Source organism: Vulpes vulpes, chromosome 8 (genome assembly GCF_048418805.1).
Source record: "Vulpes vulpes isolate BD-2025 chromosome 8, VulVul3, whole genome shotgun sequence".
Classification (NCBI taxonomy): domain Eukaryota; kingdom Metazoa; phylum Chordata; class Mammalia; order Carnivora; family Canidae; genus Vulpes; species Vulpes vulpes.
The window spans coordinates 38,311,734-38,337,384 of record NC_132787.1 but is presented as its reverse complement, the minus strand read 5'-3'; the positions used below and the strand labels follow the sequence as shown (position 1 = coordinate 38,337,384).

Sequence of the window (25,651 nt, the reverse complement as noted above, 5' to 3'; positions counted from 1 at the left end):
GCCGGTGTAATAAAATCTCCATTAAAACCCCTAAAGAAGAGGACTTGGCAAGTTTCTGGGTTCGTCAATGTATCCACAAGCAGGAGGGTGGCCACACCCCAGTTCCACAGGGACAGACGCTCCTGTGCTCAGGACACTTCTGGTCTTTGCCCCATGCATCTCTTCATCTGGCTTTTGATTTGTATCCCTTATAATATCCTTCATAGCAAACCAGTAATAATAAGTAAAATGCCTGAGTTTTGTGAGCCACTCTCACAAATTACTGACCCTGAATCAGGCATTGTGGGAACCCCCAACTGGTAGCCAAGCCAGACAGATGAGGGCACCCTGAGAACCCAGTACTTGTGATCAGCATCTGAAGTCAGGCTGTCTGAGGGGATCGAGCCCTTAACCTGCTGGGTCTGCACTGATTCCTGGTCGTTAGTGTCAGAATTGAACTATAGGACACCCAGTTGGTTTCCAGAAAGTCGAAGATTTGGTTAGCTTGGGGGAAAACCACACACATTTGGTGTCAGAAGTGTTGAAGTAGGAACAGCTCGTGTCTTCCCACTTTGTTGCCCCCAAAGGGGAGCAAGAGTGAGGAGTCACCATCCATGGAAGGCAGAGTAGCACAGGCAGGAAGGTGGGGGCAAGGGTCATCCCAGTTGATTGTAAATGTGCTGAAATTCCAAATCCATGGGGTCACAGGAAAGCCTTTCTAAAACAGTGATTTCTCAGAACCCACCATCATTCTGCAAACAGAGTGGGGTGGCCCTTTGTGTCTAATGTCTTGACCCGATGGCAATAAAGTGGGTGGGAATTCTTCCCCTGACCTTTCTCTGTTTTCTCAGGAGCGCTCTTATCTGAGTATGAAAGTGGACCTGCATCAGCTCTGACAAGGCCTAGGAAAAGATGGGTCAACGTACAAACATGTACAAACAAACATTCACAAGCAAAACTTTCAGAGCTAGAATCTAATTGTCCAATCTGATTTCCTGCTCTGACCCCCACTGACCTGTGTTCTGAAGTGCCTCAGGAATCAAGTCTAAATACTACATTTAGCTGATTGACTTGGTATAACTGAGGACGAAACTGAGAGCACAGGAAACCCAAGAACACAGATGGGGAAGTTGCTGGGCTAGGAGTTGGCCCCAGGAGCTAGAATTGACCAGAACAAAAGCTACAGGGCAAGTCACCCAGCCTCTGCCCAGAGCACGACAGTCAGGACATTCCCAGTCAGATAGTTGGTCAACCAGCAAAAGGCAGCTCCCCACAAACAGCTGGCCCACCACCTGATGGAGAAGGTGGGCAATGGAAGTGTGGTGAATCACTGAAGAGGTGATTCTTAAAATAGCATAAAAAGCAGAACAGGGGCAACTGGGTGTGTGGCTTAGTGGTTGAGGGTCTGCCTTTGGCTCAGGTCATGATCCCAGAGTCCTAGGATCAAGCCCCTCCTTCTTGCAGAGAGCCTGCTTCTCCCTCTGCCTATGTCTCTGCATCTCTCTGTGTCTCTCATGAATAAATAAATAAAATCTTTAAATATAAATAAATAAAAATAAAAGCAGAACAGCTAGAAATTAAAGCAGACCCAATAAGTGAATAAAGATCCATCGTCTTGAAGAAAATGGAAAGAAATCTCTCATCTGATGGAAACACACTACCTCTTCTAAAATAAACCCTTTTGTTTGCAGTAAGTGAGTCCTCCACGGGGCTTCTCTGTTCAGCCCATCTGCTTCCATCCTGTTCTGGCAGCCTACAGAAATGCCAACCCCCAGGCCCTTAGCAAAGCAACACAGACTCCCCCAATGTAAGTTTGTACCAAAGCCTGCCTCTAAATCACAATAACATGATCTCCACCAAATGTGCAAGATACTTTTTTTTTTAAGATTGTATTTATTTATTGGACAGGGAGAAAGAGAATCAGAGAACATGAGAGGGAGGGGGGAGGGAGAGGGAGAAGCAGGCTCCCTGCTGAGTAGGGAGTCTGATGTGGGACTCCGTCAGGAGTCCCTAAGATCATGACCTGAGCTAAAGTCAGACACTTAACTGATTGAGCCATGCAGGTGCTTGCAAGGTGCATTTCTAAGTGCTCCATGAGTACATCTTGTTTACTGCTTCCATGAAGCAGTCATCATTACCCTTAGTTCACAGATGAAGAAAGTAAGCCACAGAGGAAAACTCACCCAAAGGCTCAAGGTCCTCAGATAGGGATTTGCATGTGGGCATTCTGTCTGGCTTCAGAGCCCAAAGCACTTGAGACCACCCAACACTGCCTCATGGGTTGGCTCCTGCAGTTTCTCATAAGCCTGATTTTGTGAGGGCCCAGCCTGAGTCATTCTGAGCCTGGGCATACACAGGCCTATTGCAAGGGGCATCTGTATAGCTGAGTCTGGATATAGAGACTGAGTGGAGAAAAGCCCTGGCTTCCTCTACTTCTATTTTTTGTTTTTAAGATTCATTTATTTATTTGAAAGAGACAGTGGGAAGAGGGGCAAAGAGAGGGAGAGAGAATCTCAAGCAGACACCCTCCTGAGTGCAGAGCCTGGCGCGGAGCTTGATCTCATGACTGTGAGATCATAACCTGAGCCAAAACCAAGAGTCAGACTCGCAACCAACTGAGCCACCAGATGCCTTTAATAAATAATTATAATAAATTTATTTATTGAAGAGCCCTGGCTTCTAAAGGTGGTACACTGGCTTGTCCTGAAGAAGGACTGGTGTGACTCCAAAAAAACCCAGTACTGGCTGGGGCAGGCCCCAGGAGAGTTTCCATGAACTTGGGCACTCAGATTCCCCAGGTGAGCCCAGCTACCTAGGAGTACCTGCTCTCACTGGACAGGCATTGGCCCTGCTCACTGTCTCTGTTATAGCTAGTGTGGAAGTCTGTCTTCCCGAAGGCTTCAGAACAGACAGCTTGAATCCTAAAGGTGAATCACAGGGCTGGGTTAGAATGCATCAGAAGTTATCCAGAACCAGACGAGTAATAAGTTACACCAAGGCTCTCCCCTGCCCCACAGCCAAGCCCAAGGCAGGCCCAGACTCTGACTCTCCTGCTTGCCCCGACAGCCCCAGCCACACCACACGCCCCAGAGCCCTCCCCATGCCAGACTCCTTTGGGTGCCTGCCTGTGTCTCAGTCCTTCCCTGATCCTGCTGAATGAGGCTGCAGGGGCTGCGGGGATGAAGACGGCTAATGTTTATTGAGTGCTTACTTTGTGTCAGGTAACAGCTTCCTCCAGATGAAGCCGTTGTTATCACCCCTGTGTTACAGATTAGGAAACTGAGGCTGCAAATGATCAGACGGTTTGCCAGAAGTCACCTAGCTGGGAAATGGGACTGGAATTCCGGCCAGGATGAGCAAGTCCACCACCCAGGCCCCCAGGCCTCTGCTACGCCACCTGTCCATGTGCATAGGATGGGCAAACGAGAAACCCTCCACTCACACCTTTCCAGCTGCAGAAGAGAACCTTCCACACTCTTCCCTCAGGAGTTTGAAATACTAACCAGGGCTTTATTTATTCGAGGAATAGTCCCTGTGGATAAGCATGATCCTCCCTCGTTGACCCTGCCCAAACATTTACAGTTCGATGGGAACCAAATTGGCAGAACTTTTCTGGGAAGTATGTGTTGCAGAGGACAGGAAGAGGAAGAGAGGCTTGGGGTTACAGAAAGGGAAGTTTGGGGGAAACCACGGCTTTGCTTGGAGCTGCCCTAACTCCTAACAGGAACAGAGGAATACAGAGGGTAGTGAAGGCCTAAGGAGTATTTAAGCTCCAGCCCTCCCCATATATGCTCCATATCCTCCCCCTGATGCTCTTTTGGGCAATTTCTCTTCCCTCCCACTCCCCATCCACCACACTCCCTGAGCCAGGAAGCCTCTAAGATGCTCCCCACCATGGTCCCACCTCCTGTATTCATGACGTCGTGTGATCCCCTCACCTTGAACATGGACTGGATACTTTGACTTATTTCTAGTAGACATAATACAGCAGAAGTGAAGGATGTCATTTCAGAGATTGGGTTTTTAAAAGACCATGGCTTCTGTCTTGGCTGCTCTCCCTCACTCTCTCTGAGGTCACTCACGCTAGAAGAAGCTAACTATCATGTCACGAGGCATCCCTTCACAAGAGGTCCACATGGTGAGGCGCCAGGGCCTGCCAACCATCACATGACTGAGCTTCAAAGTCGCAATGGAGCCTTCAGATAAGACCACAGTGCAAGCCAAAGACTTGACTGCAACTTCATGAGAAATCTTGGGCCAGACTCAGCCATACCCAGGTTCCTAACATATAGAAACTGTAAGATAATGAATGTTTGCTGTTTGCTAAGTTTGAGGTAATTTGTTACACAACAATAGACGACCAGTACACTCTTATCTTACCCCAGAGAATCAAAACCACTCTCTATTTCTAAGATTCACAATGTCAGCTCTTGCAGGGATTGTGGGCAAACCATAGCTTGCTCTTTGCTATGCTAGCAGAGTCAAGCATATCCCCTTCCAGAACTTTCCCATCAGAAGCTCTACCAGCAATTGTCACACTGGGGGCATAAGACAGCCCCCCTTACAGCTGAATCATGGCAAGGTATGGAAATATGCCTATGTGCTACATGTAGAAATGGAGTGGGAGATGACCAACTAAACTCCAGAACTAGAAAAAGAGGGTCAGAGCTGAGGCTTTGAATATACAGAGGAAGAGCTTAGTGATTGTGTTGGCAAAATATCAAACCACTCAGTAGACTGCAGTAGAGTTGGAACTGGTTATATTTCCATCAAGGCATCAAGAAAATTTCTTACATCCTCGGCAAAACTATCTTCTAAGTTTTGAACTGAATACCAGAGGATTGTATTGTCTGCCCCAGACCAAGCATTCCATCATATGCATAGTGAGTGTTCAAATCATTGTTGGATGGATGGTTAGAAGGGCAATGGATGGTTGAATGGATGGACAGATAGAGGTTTGCATGGATGGCTGGTTGGTTGGTTGGTTGGTTGGTTGGACAGATAGATGGATAGGTAGAAGATACTCCATATAGAAAGTAGTTATTAAGAATTCTTAATCTGGGAGTGCCTTAGTTGGTTGAGTGCCTTAGTTGGTTGAACATTGGACTCATGATTTTGGCTCAGATCATGATCTCATGGGTTGTGGGATCATGCCCCAAATAGGGATCTGTGCTTGGTGGGGAGTCTGCTTGAGATTCTCTCTCTCCCTCTCCCTCTGCCTTTTCCCTTCTCTCTCTCTCAAATAAATAAATATCTTTAAAAAAAAAAAAAAGGAAAGAAAAGAAAAGAAAGAAAAAAAAGAAAAGAAAAAAGAAAAGAAAAGAAAAGAAAAGAAAAGAATTCCTAATCTGGTAGTCTAACAAAAGACAATAAACAAATTCCTAATTCCATCCATTGTGGCTCACAGATCGTATACAATGAATGCTTATTTTTTAGACATTAACTTTTTTTTAAGTCATTGGCAGCAACTTCATGTCTTTCGAAGGGTTGCTTAGGTTTTTCACAGGGTGGGATGATGTTAAATTGGAACATTAATATCCCTTGGAAGAACAATCTTTTGTTCTTCACGCTTCCTTTAAAAATTGCATAGAAGGTAAACTGGCTGGTAGACTAATTGACCTAGCCCTAATGCCCACTTTCCATCTAGCTCCAGAATTTTCCCAATGTGGTGGGCACTAGGCAAGGTCCTAAGTGACCCTCCAGCCAACAGGCCCCAAATATGATCCCAGTACCCATGTTCAAGCCCCATCAGCCCACCAAAGCCAAATGGCCTCTTGGGGCTAAAGGGAGGGGAGCCCGTTAGCTGGCTATTTGCCTTACAGCTTTTTTATTGCACTCTATAACCCATGGGAATTCAAAAAATAGTATCCTGCATAAGAGCTGAGGCTGAGCTGGCCTTTAACTAAACATGGGACCTCTCCAGAGCCCATGAAGGATGGCAAAGACATAGCTGCAAAGGAATAGATCAAGGAAAGAGAGTAAACATAAGGGCAAAAGCAGCAATCAGATAGTTGTGAGTTTGAGTCCTGTCATTGTCTCTTACCAGCTGTGTGACATTGAGCAAGTTATGTAATCTCTGGCTCTGCTTCTTCTTATGTAAACCTGGAATAAACTGTACCTGCCTCAGAGGCCATGTGTAAAGTGTTTTCACAGAGCCTAACACATAGCAAACACCGTGTGAGTGATCACAAAGAGGAAAATTATCAGGAGAAGAGCCAGGGTTATTGGAGGGTGAGGCAGAAGGGAGCCTCAAATGGGCAAAGTTTGCAGCAAACAGAATAGATTTGGGGCCAAACAGAAGACCAAGTAAAGGGCAGAGATTATAAAGCAACTTTTCCTAAGAGATTTCCAGGGAGGGAGGGAGGTAGAAGAAATCATTTGGAGGTCTGATTTTCTTAGCTCCTAGGCCATTCTAAGATCTTCCTGTCAGACATTCCAGAAACTTCTCACTTTGAACATAAAGAATCACCTGGCCCTTCTTCCTCTTAATTTCCAAAGGATTTGCATCATCTTTGTTTAGTAGACTGTGACCCTCTTGGTTCTTACAGTTCACTGAACCATAATCCTTTGAGCAAACAGGTGAGAAGAAAAGGACAATAAAACCTGAGCCCAGGTGCATTCTCGCCTTTCAGCTATGCAGGGTGTCCCTCTGCTGGCCTGTGAGGCGGGTAGCAGAGCTGGGATCCAAAGCCAGAGCTGTGGTCAGGGGGTTGTATCCAGCCTGTGCAGAGGCCGCCTTCTGTTTGCCTTGAGATTCGGCCCACCCAGTCTAGCAAGGGCAACATACCGTTAGTTCCCTTCCGAGAAGGGAGGAGAAGAGCGGAAGGTGGCCTACCTGGGCATTCTTCATTGCTGCAGATCCACAGGCTATTTCGGCAAATGCTATTGGGGAGAGAAGCACAGGTCATGGGTCATCGTGCAAACACAAGGGCACATGAACAGATCTAGAGCCCATCACAGATCCTACAGCCCCCAAAGGGAGAGATCTGGGAAAAGAAAGGAGCTGGTACTAGGGGGATCTTTACGAGGCTGAAGGTGAAGAGCACAGGGCTGTGGCCAGAGAGAGGGGTCTTGGAGCTAAGGCCAAGGGGAGAAACCCTGATGGAGAGATGAGAGGAAAACCTAGAGGACCCAATGTTCCTGAAAATCCACCCAGCCGCTGAGCAATGAAATTCCGACCCCCCAGCTGCCCTCCCCACCTCCAACCCCCCCCCCACCTCACCCCCTATACAGCTAGGAGAAGAGAGGACAGCTGAAAGGTGTACCATGCAGACCCCCCACTGGGCAGCCCATGGAGGCTCCTGGAAGACAGCCCAGCAGGAAAAGACAGCAAAGGGAAGAGGCCTGGAGATGGAACAAGAGCACTTATGTCTTCAAGGAGAGAACCGCCTGTGGTTGGTGGCTGTCATATAGCCCTTCTTCAGAAAGACTCATTAATTAAAGCGTAGTTTGGAGGGAAGCTAGAGACAATGTTTGCATGTAAATGGTCCTTTCCTCCCTGCCCCCTCCTCTCAGCCCATCCTTCCTCCTCCTCATTGATTGCCCCACCCTGACATCTCAAACTCTTCTCCCTCCTGTCCCTCTGCCCAGACTGATCCTGTTGCACCTGCACCTGCCTCTCCTGCCATCCTCTTCTTATCCGCCCCCCACCACAGTCCCTCCCAGACCACACAGCGCAGCCCCAGGTACCAGGTGTGGCAGTCCTGTAAGAGGGAGGCGCCCGGAGGGTACCGTTGCCCAGCATGCACACAGGAACACTCAGCACTTCCCACGCAGTGGCCTTCATCCAGGAGCTGGCCCTCTGGGTTCAAGGGCATCAAGACAAAGACTCAACTTATCATCATTACTCATCTCACAGCTACAGAATCCTTGTGGGTGATCACAGCTTTGGGCTTCTGCAGGAAGCTCAAAGAACCTGTTCTGTGATGTAGCTCCTTCCCATTAGTGGGGGAGGGGGATTATTCATCTCTCTTTTGGCAAAGAACTGGGGGAAAGAGCCTTGCCCAAGGTCCACCAGTGATGGAGGCATGAGTCTAGGCCTAGAGCTTCTCCCAGCACACTTGAAGAACTTGTTGTATGACCCTTACCTTTCACATTAATGCAATGAAAAAGACAGCATTATTAATCTCCTGGCACAGATGACAAAAGGAGGCAAGAGTTGTGTTCAAGATCTTCCAGTGGGGAAGCCATTAGTCAAAACACACAGGCCTCACTCTCAGTAATTAAACAGCATTTTCCACCAAAGGCCACATGGCCCCTCCTGAGAAAAACTTTCTAGTGCAAAGTTCTTTTTCAGCTGAGGTCACATGGCAAACCCAGGAGACATTTTAAAATATCTTTCGCCCAGACCGGTTCCCTGACACTCAACTGAGGATTTGTTTCTGCTCAGATCAGGTCACGTGCTCCCCAAACAAAGTCACTGTCGGAGCCCAGCCTGTCCTTCTGTTTCCTAGACACATGCGCTTTCATGGATATAGTACAACGGGAAAACAGAAATTAAAAATAAACACCAGCTCCATCCCGATCAGTCGGTACAAAGACTTCTTAAAAATAAATAAAAGGCTTCTGATTTCAGCAATGGGCAACAAACACAAGTGGCCTTCATCTGGCTTCCCCAAGCCAAGGGCACTGAAAAGGTCTCGGATTTGTGAATAAAGTGAGAAGTTTGTTACCGGGGCAGCTGCAGCCATCTACACATTGCTCCTGACATACTTCTTTGACATGAAGGCTCTGGCAAGTTCTGGTGCAAGGGGACACGCACTCCTTGTACTCCATGCCAGCAGGGCATGCTGGTCCTGAAACGAAAGACCCAAGAATCTCCCAAGAGCAGCTCCTTCCCAGAGAGCACCTCATAAGCCACACCATACTCAGAACCTCTATGTTCTTTCGTCTACCCCCTTCTGTCTTCAGGGCTCCAGGGACGATCTCCACCCCAATGGCAACCCAATGGCCAACGTGCCCTCCAAGACCACCCTGCAACCACCCCTCCCCTGAAGGAACATCTTCCATCTTGTAGGGCTAAGACTCAGCAGGGTCACCTGGGACCACCACCCCTTCCCCCAGGTCATCTGTTTTCCACGAACGGCTTGGTATTTTGTTGTTGTTGTTCCCCTATGCTCTGTCCTTTCACCTACAACCCTCTCGAGGTAATACCAAACTCCTCTGGGTTAAAATAAATGTCCTCCTGGGGCCAAGCAAAGGGTAAGTGGTATCTTCCATCACATCCCTCCTCTGAAGGCTCCCCTTCCTCATGAAATTGGCCTCAGTCAAAGGCCCCGCCCAGCACAGGGTACACACCATCCATGCTCACTTTCCCTGCATGGGTGACATGTTCCATATTTATTTTCTACTGTGCTGCAGGACTATCTTTAGAACCTTATCACCTAGGTGTCTGTCCTCCCACCGCTGGACCCAGCACCTCCTGGGCAAGAACTGGTTCCCCTCCTTTGTGTCTCAACCCTATGGCTGATTGATGCTTAGAGCAGCTCAAGAACCGCAACATACCGATGATCTTTCCTGAGCTTCACAACATCAAACCATTGCTCTAAACCTCTTCTTCTCCAGGATGCCACCAGGCATCTCCTCCCACCCTATCTTCAAAGACCTAGAAAAACAGCCACTTCATCTTACAGAGGAGAAACCAGCTGCTAATAGCCACCTTCTCACACCCCCACAGCAAAGATAAAAGCTCTAATTTATAAGCTGAAAAAACACACACTGAAAAACATGTGTGTGGTGTAAATATTTGGCTGGCTGTTCTGTCTCCATCAGCCAGAATGACCTGTGTAATTATTCCAGATTGTCCCTCTGCATGGCTTGTGATCCATGGAAAGTCTGGGGAGAGAGGAGTGTCCTTACAAGATAACCACCGAAGATCCTACATAATTACGATAATTTGGGGATGGTGACAATGACAGTGACTAGGGACCTAGGGAGATTGGGAGATCCAAACCACAGGTGTCACGAGGTCAGGTGGAGGTAAAGAAGAGCACTGCACTACCAGGAGGAGAAAAGGCTGGTTTAATAAAAGGGAAGGGCTCATATACTGAGAGCCCGCCAAGCTCTGCAAGATCTCGCCGCCAGGGACAGTGTGGACAACTCCCTGCTCAATTCAGACTAGCAGGCAGTGAAGACGTGACTTGAAACCAGGACAACTGAGATCTCCCCCAAAGGCAGGGAAAGGTTTTCCGAGTCCAGGGAATAGATTTCTGGAGGGAGTCACGGATGCTGAGGTAGGCTTGGCTTAGAACAGAGGCTAGTGGGGACACCTGGGTAGCTCAGCAGTGAGCATCTGCCTTCCGCCCAGGGCGTGATCCCCAGGGGCCTGGGATTGAGTCCCACATCAGGCTCCCTGCGGGGAGCCTGCTTCTCCCTCTGCCTGTGTCTCTGCCTCTCTCTGTGTGTCTCTCATGAATAAATAAATAAAAATTAAAAAAAAAAAAAAGAACAGAGGCTGTTGGACAGGCCCAGGAAGGCCTTCCCAGCCATAGCCTTTAAGGGAAGGGATGCCCCCTGTGGGCCAGCGGTCCGTGATCAGGTGGCCCAGGCACAATCGGCCCTGTAGGCACTGGCCAGTTGGGGTGTGGCAAAGGTCCAGGATGGTGTCACAGCCCAAGGGCTTCCCTGGGGACACCCCAGAACAGACAGCACTCAGCCCCAGCTGGGAGCGTGGGCCACTGACTTACGGCAGATGCTGTGGTCGGTCCAGCCGTACAAGACAATCCCCTGCTGGGCACAGGCCCGGGCATACTCCAGGAGGACCGCGCAAGGGCACTCCATCCCCTGGACACAGGTGCACAGAGTCCTTTCACACAGGGCGACAAAAGGCTCAGGATCCACCAGCGGGTGGCAGCGGGCAAACACTGAGGCACTCTTCAGGAGCTGGCACTGCTCCCACAGGACCTGCAGGAACGAGAAGCCAGGCAGTGAGGACAGCACCCATGCAGCCCTGGCTCGACAGTGCGTTGGATTAGTGCCTTCCTGAATGTGGCTCTGTGGAGAGCCAGCCCCGCCAGGAAAACCAGGGAAGCTCCATCACATAGGCACCAGGTAGGTGCTTATCAACATTTGTCAAATTAAACAGTTGTATCCATCAAAGCACAGATGTTGAACTCATGCTACAAGAAGTGGCTGGAGACTAAAGTTACTTCCCAGACTGAGCCCTGAACATGCAGAGCCCAGGGCCTCTGGACAGCAGCAGCAGGGGGGATCCTAGGCAAGCACAGAGCAGAAAGGTGCTGGGCACCGGCCCAGGCCATCAAGGAATGGCCATCGGTGTCTGCTTCCCACTGACCTAGCCTCCTCTTCTCCCCGACTGGGTCTTCCCCACCATACAGGAGGAAATGGTACAAGGAGTTTCATAAAGCAAACACTGCTGAAGTTCAAATTCGGTGTATCTGGGGTGAGTTCAGGGATAGGTTTTCCAAATGTTCATTAGGTGATTCCTGGTGGCAGACGGGATCAGTTCTCATCAGCAAACACAAGCTAGGATTCTCAGAAATGTCCTGGAGATCCTCTGCCAGGTAAACACTCCTACATATTGTACTTGTAAACATCTCTGCATTCTGTGTTTTAATGATTCTAAATGCACTTTTTTTTTTTTCTTTTTTCTTTTTTTGCAATTTAAAATCTCTGAAGTTGGGAGTCACAGTTTTGGAAGTCATTCCCCGTGATGTCCTTATTTGCTGCAAATAAAAGTTTTCTTTATGTAACAAAATAAATCTCTGAAGTTGGAGTGCATCTTCCAACTGATATTACACTTCAATTGGCAGCAGCTGTTTTTCTTCTAGACTTGAGAATGGATTCTGGAATCCCCTCCTACAGATTTTTATTCAGCTACTTTAATAACCTGTAAGCCATCTAGCTGCTATAATAAATCCTTTTTATTCCAATTGTCTAAAGTGGAATCTCTTCTCTGCATCAGTACAAAACCCCAAAGAGAATCTATAGAATGCATAAAAGGATTAGTTTTTAATTTGCTTACTATATTTTTACAGGAAATCAGGTCACTGAGTTGAATAATCACCGACCCTGATAATAGGCCTCCCGCTGTGATTTCTCTCCCTCTCTCTCCATTATTTTCTGCTTTCTTCTCTCTGTTCCTCAGCTTTTCTTAGTGGCAGATGGAACAATGACGTGTCTGGGACTTGACACAGTACAGTATTGTCACCACAGGTCCCCCCCCACTGGGGCATCAGCCCTTTTATGCATAGACATGCTCCCTGAGCAGAGAGGTAGTGAACAGACTTCAAACCTTCAGTTAAGGGGGTTCCTGGCTGGCTCAGTCCATAGAGCATGTGACTCTTGATCTCAGGGTCGTGAGTTTGAGCCGCACGATGGACATGGAGCCTACTTTTAAAAATAAGTAAGGAAATAATAAGAACTTAAAAAAAAAAACCTTCAGCCAAAAAGAAAGAAGTAGAAAGAAGTGCAAGAGCATTTAAATGGAAGGCTGAAAAAAATAAATAAAATAAAATAAAATAAAATAAAATAAAATAAAATAAAATAAAATAAAATAAAATAAATGGAAGGCTGAGCCTTGAAGGATAAATCATAGTAAATCAGTGCGAGTAAAGGGGATGAAATCATGCGGATAAAGGTTTCCCCAAAAAAATGATGACTCCATATCATCACCGAGGATCTCCTGGACACCAGAGAGGTCCCTTCCACTGTCCCTCCTGCAGTAGGCTTGTCCTCCAGAATGGCAGGCAGCTCAGCAGCAGGACAGAGGGCATCTTTGTCCCTGTCCCCCTGTATCTACCTGGGGGAGACTGGGCTAAATATGGACAAATGGTTGCCGTGATAACATGATCACTTTACTAGTATCTTAAGGACATTGCAGTGAACAGAGGGGCTGCTCTCATTAATCTTTTATTTGAGAGGCTCACACTGCTCCCAACCAAAGTGGGTTTCTTTCCAGTGGGGGGATGGAGGAGGGACCCACTCTTCTTTGCGATAGGCAGGTCTCAGACTCTCCTAAGGCTCAGAGGAGGAGACTGAGGCCTGTGTCCAGTTCTTTCCATTCTGCTACATTGCCTACCCCATGAGATATGCCCCTCAGAAAGTGATGTTCCTGGACTCTGAAAGGGCATCCAAGAGTGTCCCCGGAGAGGGCCAGATGCTCAGGCCCTTGCCTACCTTTCTCTTTACTCACAACTTGGAACAAAAAAAAAAAAAAAAAAAAGGCAACACATGAGTTTTTTCTAGTGATGCTGCCATCACCTGGGCTGTAGGACAGTGGTCTGGCCACATCACAGGACACTCCCACAGGGACAGGGACCAGACATCTAGGGTTCTCACCAGCACAGCACACCGTCAACCAGAGAAAAGATGAGACCCAGGAATCCAGGCATCCCCTTCCATTTTGAGAGCACTATGGGGCAGAGTCCAGCATGGCCCATCTCCAGCTGGCCCAAATCTGTCTGTTCCCTGCTCAGAGGAAAAGTGGGACCAGTGCTCCAGCACATTTCCTGGGAGGTCCCTTGAGATATTAAATGGTTTACAGAAAGCTATAGCAAGAAGGGTGTTTTCTGCTTATTCGCCTGCAGGATGGGAGTGGATTTCTGCAGAAACAGCCACCTCCCTCCTTAGAACAATGCCTTTGGCCTTTATGTGTGCACCTGATAATCTGGCTAGGATTTCTTTCTCAACAGAGACAAACGGAAAAGTCTGTCTTCCCGTCTTGCTCTCCAGTCTTCCTCTGCTCAGCTCTGGCCTGAAATTGGCTTTTTGGGGTAACCACAGTCTGAGGGCCTCACGGTGGAGCATGGTGGCACATCTAGCTTGCTACCTCTGCCTCCCGGCCTTTCCTGCTCCACCACAGGTAGCCCCGCCAGGCCAGGCCAGGTCCTGAGACAAATAAGTCCGAGATGGGGCCCACATCGTGTTCTCTCAGACCCTGGGGAGAGACGTTGGCAGGTAGGAGACAACCAAACCTTCACTCAACAAACACTGGACGTGTGGCCTCAAGGTCTCTAGCATGTGCCCAAGTTAGTAAATAAGGCAAATATGACTGTTCCCACCTCAGCTTAAAGGGCAAACTTCTAGCTCCTTACATAGGCTGCAGGGCCAGGTCTTCCAGGATCTGATCCTGCTACTCTCCAGCTCATCCCTCCACCCCTGCTCCCCATCTCACACATCATCAATGTCCCCTGAACAAGTGAAGTTGTTTCAGAGACCACCTCGGCACCCGCTCCCACACACTGGCCCTGCATAAGCCTGCAACACCTTCAGAGAACACACAGCTCCTCAGAGAAAGGCAAGATAAACAGTCTTTCAGATTGGGAAACTGAGGCGTGGAGAGAGGAAAGCATTCCTAGGTCAGTTGTTCACAAAGTGTGGTTGGTCCAGAAACCCCCTATAGACTCCCAAGATCCTTCCAGGGCTCCAGAAGATCAAAACTATTTTTATAATAATACTAAGATGTTATTTGGCCTCTAGGCTCTCACTCTTTCATGAGTGCACAGTGGAATTATCCAGAGGCTCCATGATGATAAGTGATCACACCACAGACTGACTACAGACACTGATGTGGGACTCCAGCTGATTTCTCTTAAGCCAGATAGCAAAGATATTTGCAGAACTGTGAAACAATGCCATTCATCTCTCTACCCAGTTTTCTGTTTGGAACTTTTACTTGCTTTTATTTAAAAGATACCATCTTGTTAAATATAATGTATTCATTATTTTTAAATGAGTATGTTGTAAATGTCTCAGTTTTATGATCTAATATAGTACATATCAGAAGATAATCCAAATCCATCATCAATAGGTAATCCATAGAGAAATCTCTTTCACATCTTCTATTATTTTTAAGAGTGTCAGGGGGTCATCAGACTACGTAGTTTACAAACTACTATAGAGAGCAGGGTTCAAAGCCTGATTCCAACCCACACGCCAGTCACCTGTCACCAGACCACAATTTACATGGTTTTCCTCCCTGCCCCCACCCTCCCCATCTGTTTGCTCACACCAGATTAGACAACTGTAACACAGTAGATAGAGCACAGGTTTTAGAAGCGTGGTTGTACTACAGTCCCAACCCCATCACTTCCAAGGTGTGTGTCTGTAGGAAAATTATCTCTCCTGTCTGCATTTCTGTTTCCTCCCCTGTAAAGAAGCCAGCTGGGAGTAGCCACAACTAAGTTTTGCCCAGTAGGATATAAGCAGAAGGATCATGGGGTATGTTCCAGGCCACATCCCCTAAAGGACAGGGTACTTCTTTTTCAGCCCCTTCCCACTGTTGGGATATGGTTGTGATGCCTGGGGCATGAGCTGCCATCTTGGACCATGAAGTGGAAGCTCCATGCCAACAACAACAGAGAAACAAGACCAAAGGACCCTGGATCTGACACCAAGGCTTCCTGTGCTGGCCCTGGATGTCCCACCCGAGCTTCTTTACACCAAGAGAGAAATGAACTTCTATGTCACGTAAGCCGTTGTTACTGTAGGTGGCCGGTCACTCACAGCAGGACCTAACCCTAATACAGACAGTGATACCTACAGAAGCTGGTTGCTGCAAAATAAAACTAAATGACCTGATACAAGGAAGGCAATCTAGGGCTTATAGTGATTGTCATTGGCCTGTTGTCAACAGCAGCCACACAGCTCGAGAATGGCTTCTCCTCAGCTCTCTGCTGTACTGTTTGTGCAGGGACACGAGCGCCAGTCAGCTCATGTGCACGCTTCCAGCATGTTCCTGACTCCAGGGCCCAGCATCAGCTGCTTCTATCTTCTTTCATCTCTGTCTGTGCTGCCAGAGGCTGGCAGGAGGGTCCAGCCCCAGCTCCGTCACCCCATGACTTCACCCTGCCTGGGTGGCTGTGCAGACCCAACTGCAGCCCAACTTAATCACATTTGCAGTTCATTAAAGAAGTCCAGGCCTCTTCCCTGGAGATGCTGAGCTGGTTCGAAGGGGGTGGGAAGAGAAAAGCAGCACATATCCCCAGCCGCAGAGGGGCCAGGGTCTGGGGAGGAGAAAAAGCAGTGGCAGGAGATCTAAAGCTTAGCTATTGTGTTTGTTCCCAAACAGCTGACAAAGGAGAAGGGAGGGGGCATTCCTAGGACTGAAGTGAACAAAGGAAGGAGAAGCTAATATATAAAGTGCAAGATTGTTCATCCAAGCCCTGATCTTTCCAGCCCTGGGGTGGGTGCTCTGCTACGGCCACTGGAGGAGGTCTGGAGGCGCCTGGCACCAGAACGGGTCCAGAGTGGTGGGTTTAAGAATTCATCCTCGTGGCAGGGCAAAGTTTGTCATTGGTTGGCCAGCAAAGGATGGATGGGGGAGGGCTGCTATCTATTTATATCTTCTGGCTGGCCTGGGACTCCCACCCACATTCCAAGATCTGGCTTACAAAGCCCCCGTGAAACTGGTCGATAGATTTCCACCAAATGGATGTGGGGTTTTTTTGGCAGAGTTAGACATTCCTCTATCTGAGATGATTGGGGTACAGCCTTCATGAGAAGTAGGGTAATAGTAGATGTGTCACAGAAGTCAGTCCCCATATCCCAAAGGAATTTCCTTACCCTCTACCCTGGTCTCCTGGGAGCTATCTGAGCAATTGTCAGGGATCAGGGCAGGTCTCAGCAGACTGGCAAGACAAGGGCCAAGCATCATCCCCAGACACTCTGGGCTCTGTCCAAGCCCTGAGATGGAACCACTCCACTCATCCTGTTCCCAGGAAGGAAAGATCCATCAGCTCCATGCTAGTAGCTGATCCCTTGAGCCACCATACCACTCACCATTCTTTTGGCAATTCTACTGACCCAGGATGGCATTTATGTTGTTCATTTTCATGGCTGTTTAGCTTCCTGTAGGTGTTTGTCCCTTGAACAAGACTGCAGGTCCAACCTGAGCAGTTTAGTGTCACCCAAGCCCCACAGAATGTCTCAATAAACATGTACGAATGGGCACTATTGGATTCTTGCCTCACCAGGGGGAAGGAAGAGGGAAAGAAAGCCACTCAAGGAATATTTTGTTAAAGGATTGTGAAATTGTTATGTTAGGAAGGCATTTGAACTGAAAGCTTGAGTACTAGGACCTCATCTGACCCTCCTCAAGGTTTTGTCAGATAAATACTACTTGATGGGAGGGAGGGGGCAGGGGGAGATCTCTGAAACCCTGTGGCAGCCCCTGATCTCTGCTATAAGGCTAGATCCTGAAAGCACACTGGTCAAGGTCACCCCCATCCCACCACAAGCACACAGGCTCACTGCCCCTCTGAGTTATTATAAGCCTATGATTCCTGACATCGATGAATCATAGATGCAGACACCTGCCTGAGGCTGTTGCTGCCACTGGGCAATTGACCACTGGGCGGCCGAATGATCAGTGGCATCCTCAGTCTTCTTAAGAAAGACTGGTCATCTTGAGGACCAACTCTGGGGAGGCATACAGAGACAATTCTTGGCCCTAGAGGCCTAAAAGTGTCCTCACATTCAGATGGCAACAGCAAAAGCAGGAGATGGCCTTCCCAGTCAGGGTGGGAGCGGGGAGGTGATCCTGGGGGGGAGGATGGCTGCAGCAGTAGCATTTCCCAGTGGAAGCGAAGTCAAGGTCCTGGCCACTGAGAATAGGTCTGCAGGGGATCCCTGGGTGGCTCAGCGGTTTAGCACCTGCCTTAGGCCCAGGGTGTGATCTTGGAGTCCTGGGATCGAGTCCCAGGTCGGGCCCCTTGCATGGAGCCTGCTTCTCCCTCTGCCTGTGTCTCTGCCTCTCTCTGTGTGTCTATCATGAATAAATAAATAAAATATTAAAAAAAAAAGAATAGGTCTTCAGGTCACCCCAGTGCATGGTGGCAACATGTGGAGAGGTTATCCTTCCCACTGTAGACACCACACACGTATATGTACATTCTATGCACATGTCTAATGTTTATTATGGCGATTTTCCAACAGGCAGTGGTAAAGTGACTTGAGGAAGAGGCATCTTTTTCTAATTAGCAAGAGCATTGGATGGACTAGCTGCAGCCTTGGGCTTCCTGTTGTAGTGAAGACTGAGGACAAGGACAGGATCCAGGATCCCTTTATAAAGTTCAGTCAGTATCCAGACCAACAGAATGGGAATTTAAAAAGAAAAAAAAATATAAGGCAACCTAAGAATCTTCTTAAAATGTTCATTGTGTAGTAGAGTTACTTGCAAATTAACATCAATTATCTGAGCATTTGGAGCTTGGGGCTTTTTATTACTAGGTCTGCACCCTGAGGTCCAGACTCCAGCAGTCCTGCCCTCTGTTTCAAAAGCTGGGGGGAAAAAAACCCTGTAAATCTGCGTGCAATCAAACAAGCCATTATTTAGTCCCAGGAGAGAGGCTCAGGGGAGTTTTGTTGGCATAACAAGGAAACATTCATCCCCTAGGTATAAGTAATATGACCTGGATCAGAATAAGCTGACTCCTTGCTACCAGCTTGGAAAGAAGGGAAAGCACCAGAGAGTGGGGGCATAGATTCCAACGGCTCTCAAGAAAGTTCTTAGGTCAATGTCATCTTCCCCCCAGAACCCTCTGCCACTGCAAATGGTCCTTCGAGCCACAAGGACAAGCACTTGTGAGTGCTGCCCATTTGCCAGACCTGACTTCTGAACCCTGGGGGAGCCCGGGGACCCAGCAGGCCTCTGAATAGTTCCGAAGCCAGCACTAATCACCTCCCAGGAGATGAGTCCTTATGCTTCCTGGCCAATGAGCGATGGGTGAACACAACCCGATTGGCTGAGACAAAGCCAGGTCTGTCTGCTGAGGTAAACAACCTGACACTAGTTCTGAGCTTAAAGAAGCCCATGCCTTGGGAGGTCTGGGGTGCTGGGGGGTGTCAGCCCAGGCACTAAGAACTTGGTAACCAGTTTGTCAGGCTGCTCCCAGGACACTGGTTAGTAAGGACTTCATCGCACCCAGGAGACAAAGTGAGTAGCAAGCCTGCAGCTGGAGCCTCCTGCAAGTGCCCCTGGAGACAAACCAGGCTTCTCTCATGGATTCTTACCCCCCACCCTGTAGTCTCCCTCCCCAAATGGGCCAGCCTGTATCAGGTTCTCCTTTGAAAATCCTGTCTTCCCCTCCCACATCTTACAGATAAGTGAGGGGAGCCCTTTGTACTCCGAGGGTGGAGAGAATACTTGTCCAGCACTTACCCTGCGCGACCTGCATTTGCAAAATACAGTGAGACAAAGCCCAGGCCCTCAGAAAGTCGATTCAGTATGAGAGGGACTGGTGTGACCTGCAACCCCACCTCACCGTGGAGGCACCCCTGTCTTGAGCCCTGCTCCTGCCTAGAGAACACTGGAGGCCAGGACAGGGTGAACCACCTGCCAGCTGCAAAACAGTGAGTTAGGAAATAAAGACAGAAGTGATCAAAATCTCTCTTCCTGCCCCTCACTGCATGTGATTCCTGGAGGACACTCAGTCTGAAATTCGCTTGGGTTACCAAGCAGCTCCAGAAGAAAATTTGGCTTTCCTCACCCACCCCTCAGCGTGGATGTGAGTAGGAACTTTCTCTCCTGGGATGCCTGGGGGGCTCAGTGGTTGAGTGTCTGCCTTGGGCTCAGGGCATGATCCTGGGGTCCGGGACCGAGTCCCACATTGGGCTCCCTGCAGAGAGCCTGCTTCTCCCTCTGCCTGTGTGTGTGTGTGTGTGTGTGTGTGTCTCATGAATAAATAAATAAAACCTAAAAAAATACTTCTCTCCTTCTAACTTCATGCATGTGTCACTATCATGACAGCAGGAGGATGCCAGGAGTCAATAAATAATAATAATAATTAATAATAACAAGAACAGCTTATGCAATTGAGCCCCACCGCACCAAACACTCTACACATACTCTCCTTCTCTGATCCTTACAGTGACTCTGCATAGCAGTTACTCTTCCTATATCTGTTGTACGTATGGAGAAACTGAGCCTTAGACAAGGTAAGTGTCTCGCCCAGAGTTACAAAGCCAGGAAATGGCCTGATCCCAAACCCATATCCTTAGCATAATGCCAAGGCCCACAGATGAGAAAAAATCGAGGGGCAAGCACCAGATATTTCAAAAGTTTTCCTGGAAAGAAGAGTAAACTATCCTCTTCCACACAACACCCTCCTCCCGGGTGTTAGAACTTGGTCGGCCTTAGCCGGTTGCCAGTACCGGGCTACATTCCAGGTGACACAGATGTTTACAGACAAGCCGGAAACCTAGTACCACTAAAATCTTGGAAACCCAAGAAAAAGAGGCATTTGGAATGTGCTTGTTTATAAACTGGAAATTGTGTTTACCATCTAGGCAGCTGGACTAAACATCAAGCTAGAATATTTTCCAATGCCTAACAAAGCCCTTGGTTTAGAAGATCAGATTGTTCCACGAAAATGGAAAACACGGCACAAATAACCAGCTAGTAAAGAAGGTCTCTTGTGCTAAGGTAGGGGAGTGTGTGTGTGTGTGTGTGTGTGTGTACACTTGAGTGTGTTATTTTGCTCCTGGAGGAGGAGAGGGCTAGAGTTTCTCTACTTCCCTGCAGAGCTGGGTAAATTGGACTTCTGCAAGCGGCTGATGGGGGATGGATACCATGGGGATAGTCCTAACCCCCAGACACATAACACCACTGACTCCGCATTTATCCATCCACTGAACGCTTATTAAGACTTACTGGAAACTGTCTCTCTAGCCCAATCCACTGAAACACACAGAGTTCTAGAGCTGAAAGGAACCCTAAGAATCCTGGAAACCATCTCCTGAGGGAAAACTCAAGGACCACAGGCAAAGATAATGAGTAGTCCGAGGCAAGGTGGCCAGAACAGCAGACGAGGGGGAGCCAGAGACAGGGAATTGATTCTGCTGCTTCTTAGCTGGTGACTCTGGGCAGGTACTTAGCCTCCTATGGTTTGGTTTTGCCATCTCTCTGCAGAACTGTAAGGCCCACTGTGGCCTGTAGACGCCCATCAGGGCTGACACCCGTGGGCTGACCAGTGTGCTTGCTCCCTGGGTGGGGGCTGGGAGGTAGAGCTGCTCAGAAGCTGGCTCGCAGGGGATATCTGAGCGGAATGGATGCCCTTCAAAGCCAAGGACTCACCCCCTCATGGTGAAGAGCGCTGGCTAGCAAGGGCTCGCAGCTGAGTCACTCTGCAGGCATTGCCCTCAGTCCAAGAGAACTGTCCCGCTTCCCTCCCCAAAGGAAGCCTACATCCAAAGTCTAACTGGTCAACCATTCAGGCTTGCCTAGCGGGGCCACTCTGACTTTCAGAGCTCCCTGAAGGATTGGCTGAGACCTCAGTTGTAGGTACATGGCCATTCATCTTCTCCGCTGCCCAGCACTGCCTCTCTCACTCCCTTACAGACACTGCTCCTGATAGGTCCCCAGTTACTCCCTACACAAGGGTGCTGACTTATAACACCTCCAAGAAACCTTGTCCCCCAGGCAGTGACTCACTACACATCACTACACACTGCCTCAGTAGGGCAATCCCTATGCTGACAGGGACCTAACTTCACCCTGGAGCCATGCTGCTTCTCCTCTCTCAGCCCCAACAGCCAGACCCCAAGGGGGAGAGGGGTCACCCACTGAGTGAGGTCTTTCCCCACCTAAAGCATCATCCTCTCAACACCCCACCCACCATAGCACAAGGCCTCTCCTACAGAAGATAGAGGTGGTGGGCAGTCCTGCCCCCTCCTCTCCAAGAGGAAGGTTCTGGTAGTGGGATGGTAAGGGGCAACTCTGTAGGGGAAGAAGCTGCTAATGAGCCACCGTGTGGTTAGAAATAGGGGCCATGGGGCACCTGGGTGGCTCAGTGGTTGAGCATCTGCCATCAGCCAAGGTCATGATCCCGAGGTCCTGGAATCAAGTCCCACATTGGGCTCCCTGCAAGGAGCTTGCTTCTCCCTCTGCCTGTGTCTCTGCCTCTCCCTCTGTGTCTCTCATGAATAAATCAATAAAATCTTTTTTAAAGAAAGAAAGAGTCTCAGGACAGAGGCACACGCAGATGAGAAGGAGGCCATGTGACCACAGGGGTAGCAACTGGATTGATGTGGCCACAAGCCAAGGTATGACACAGCCACTAGGAGCTGGAAAAGGAAAGATTTTCCCCTAGAGCCTCTGGAGGGAGAGTAGCCCTACTGACATTTTGATTGTGGTCCAGGGAGACTAAATTCAGACTTCTGGCCCCAGAACCATGAAAGAATATGTTTCCATTGTTGTAAACCACTCACTTGAACAAAGTGCCACCACAGCCTTGGGAAAGTGTTACCATGCCTGAGTTGAACACCTCAGGTCCACCCTGTCCATTTTTCCTCCTCAGCTTCTCCGACTATAAAGCAACCTTCTTCCTGCTGACATGCTGGTAAGACCTTGACTTGGGGCCTCGCCCTCTTATTTACACTTTATAACAACCCCTTCTTGAACTCCTTAAAAGTAATAGTTTCCTACTACAGAATTTCAGACAGCTAGCAGGCGATGATGGAGATATTTGGAGACTAGAGAGGGCATTAGAGTGTAAAACAGAAAAGTCTAGTCGCTCACTATACCAACTCATTAGACCCATTTTCAGAGTTCCAGGCCCAGAACAGCATTAGATTAGAGCCAACCAGAATCTGGCCATACTTGGTTTTCAGGAGAAAAGGGACATGTGGGAACCCTTCTTTGAAGAACCAGAGGGACCCACAGAAAGTAGGCCCACTCTGTGCCTTGATGGAGGATCTGAGACCAGATGACATTCTATCTCTTGATCCTAGAAATCCCACTCCATTCAGACCACACCCAGCCTAGGCCCTACCCACCTGCTGCACTTCATCAGAGGAGACATTGCATGGGCTGCTGGGAGGGGACACCCGTTTGCACCGTTGTTCCCCATTGCTCAGGGCCCAGGAGTTGGCAAAGTCATAGGGGTCCGAAGTCAACGTCCCTGTGGAGAAAGTTTCAGGAATGAATTTAAGCCTGACCCAGGGTTTCTGAGTGAAAACTCTAGGTCTATCATCACCCAAATCAACCTTCCATTAGATTGGTACCTAGGTGTCTGGGGTGGGGAGTACCTTTCATGCAGCCCTCAGCATAATACCACAGGACACAGTCATCAGAGCTCAGCCAGTGTGTGGCAAGGGGCAGCTGGATGGGTGGGCAGAGCGAGGAGACAACATGAAAGACAATGAGGAGCATGCCCATCCATGCGGTCTCCATGTCCTTGCATATCTTTCCCATCTAGACAGAATGTTCTCCACTACCTATTACCTTGACTGTTACCACTCATCTCATCCTTTGAGATGCAGCTCCAGAGCTGCCACTTCCAGGAAGCCCTCCTGAACTAGTCCTGAACTAGTTCTACTCCCTTCCCACTGCCCCAACCTGTGTTCCCTCAGCAACACCCCCCTATCTTTCCATCAAGACTCTTATTGTGTTAGTATTCTTTTTGTTTATATTCGAACTCCCTTCAACTGTGAGCTCCCTAATTCAGGCTGCAGGCTGTGTCTCTTATCTGTGACTTCTTATCTGGTGCTTTGTGGACACTCAAAATGTTTTTATAAGAATGGAAGCCGAGCCCCCAGTCACTGCATCCCCCACCCCCCTACCCCACCCCCAACCCTGTGCTCTCACAACATCTGTGCCTTAGGCCTATACCCTTCATGCCACCGTCAGCTCCCATAACAAAGGGAGGGCCTGCAGGCTTACATGCCAAAGGAGTTTTTTTTTTTTTTTGCAAAGGAAATTCCTTTTTTTTTTTTTTTTTAAGATTTTGTTTATTTATTCACGAGAGACACAGAGAGAGAGAGGCAGAGACACAGGCATAGGGAGAAACCATGCAAAGGAAATTCCTAATACCACTTTCTGAGTCTTCACTGCAAAGGACTCATGGAGCATTCAGGCATATATATAGTCTTTTTGCATAACCAGGTCCAGAAGAGTGAAGCATGTTTCAAGGTCACATAATGTACTTGAGAATAGAAAACCAACTATCCTTGGGGAAAGAAAAGCAGGACCTTGAGGTGTGGTCAGTTGGCTTCTGGGACATGGTAAGCAGGGAAAATGCCCCCCTCAAAGATTCACTTCCTAATTCCCAGAACCCATGAACATTCTCTTAGAGGACAACAGATGTGATCTTGAGATCTTGAGAGGAAGAGCTTATTTTGGATTACCTAAGTGGGCCTTCGATGCAATCACACATATCCTTATAAGAGGGAAGCAGGGGGAGGAGAGACAGAGACACACACAGAAAAGATGATGTGGTAACAGGCAGAGATGGGGATGATGCAGCCATAAACCAAGGACTGTTTGCAGTAGTTGGAAAAGGCAAGGAACAGGTTCTCCCGTAGGGCCTCAGGAGGGAGTGCAGCCCTACCAACACCTAAATTTCAGACTTTTGGCCATGGGAGAAGCCAAAAGGAATTTAAATGTATGGAGTTTCTACTGTGTGCCAGGCACTATAATAAGTGCTCTCCGGGTTCTTAGTCACCATGCCACACAGGCCTGTCCACTTTCTAATATACCATGAGCACTCCAAAAACTTCAGATAATACCATCTTTGTATAGAGGCCATAAAACAAATATACTTAAAATTATTGTTAAAAAGAAGAAATTGAAACCTGATAAAAGGACAAGAAAATAAGAAAAAAAACAATAGAGTTGAAGAAGGACCAGATTTACATTCTAAAGTTACAAATATAGTCAAGGAAATAGAAAATTCAATTGATGGGTTAGACATCATCTGGAGATTAGAGAGAGTTGAGGGAATTAGAGAGCTAGAAGATAGATCTAAGTAATGATATGCTGATGAACCAGCTGGCTAGAGAAAAGCAAAGTCCTGATTTTTAGGATTTGCTGATTTCAAACTACCAACAGGACAGTACTCAAATGTAGACATGGAAAAGACACACATAATCAGTTCTCACCAGCCAGCATGAACATACCACCCAAAAAGCAACAAACAGGAATAGAGAGAAAAACATAAGTAAGGTAATGAGGAGGGAAAAAGGGATGGAATAAAAATATCCAACATATGTCTAACAGAAGGAGAGAAAATGACTGAAATTTTTCTAAATCTGATGGAAGATAGGAGTCCTCAGATTCAGGAATCACAGTCTCAGGCAAGATACTGAAATTAAAACCAGGGCACCTGGGTGGCTCAGTTGGTTGAGCATCTGCCTTCACTTTAGGTCATGATCCAAGGGTCCTGGAATCGAACCCCTCATTGGGCCCCCTGCTCAGTGAGGTGTTTGCTTCTCCCTCCCCCCTGCCCTCCCCACTTGTGCTCTCTCTCTCTCTTCTCTCAAATGCATAAGTAAACTATTTTAAAAATATATAATAAAAATAAAACCAGGGCATCTGAGTGGCTCAGTGGTTGAGCATCTGCCTTTGGCTCAGGTCATGATCTCAGGATCCTGGGATCAAGTCCCAGCATTGGGCTCCCTCTAGGGAGCCTGATTCTCCCTCTACCTATGTCTCTCCATGTCTCTCATGAATAAATGAATAAAGTCTTTTTAAAAATATATTTAAATAAAAATAAAACCTACATATAGATACAACATAGTAAAATTTCAGACTATCAAGAACAAAGAGGTGACTTGTATACAAAGCTAAAAGATATTATCTGCAATGAAATAACAACTGGACTGACAACCTACTTCTCAAGAGCAACAAGTACATCCTCAAAGTACGATGAAAAATAACTGATGTCCTAGAATTCCATACCTAGCTAAAGTATCATATAAGAATGAGGGGGTATTT

The 25,651-nt window shown here is 48.0% G+C and overlaps 1 protein-coding gene across 2 annotated transcripts in view; it reads right to left on the bottom strand.

Annotated features, from left to right (window-relative positions):
* The window catches only part of VWF (von Willebrand factor), a 137,167-nt gene that overhangs the window by 93,273 nt on the left and 18,243 nt on the right, over positions 1-25,651 (bottom strand). For both annotated transcript variants that reach the window (XM_072766161.1, XM_072766163.1), the window contains exons 6-10: positions 22,714-22,838; positions 10,665-10,881; positions 8,652-8,774; positions 7,669-7,780; positions 6,815-6,861 (exon numbers count right to left, since the gene is read on the bottom strand). In XM_072766161.1, the coding sequence (XP_072622262.1) occupies positions 6,815-6,861; positions 7,669-7,780; positions 8,652-8,774; positions 10,665-10,881; positions 22,714-22,838 (624 nt within the window). The remainder of the gene's footprint in view (positions 1-6,814; positions 6,862-7,668; positions 7,781-8,651; positions 8,775-10,664; positions 10,882-22,713; positions 22,839-25,651) is intronic.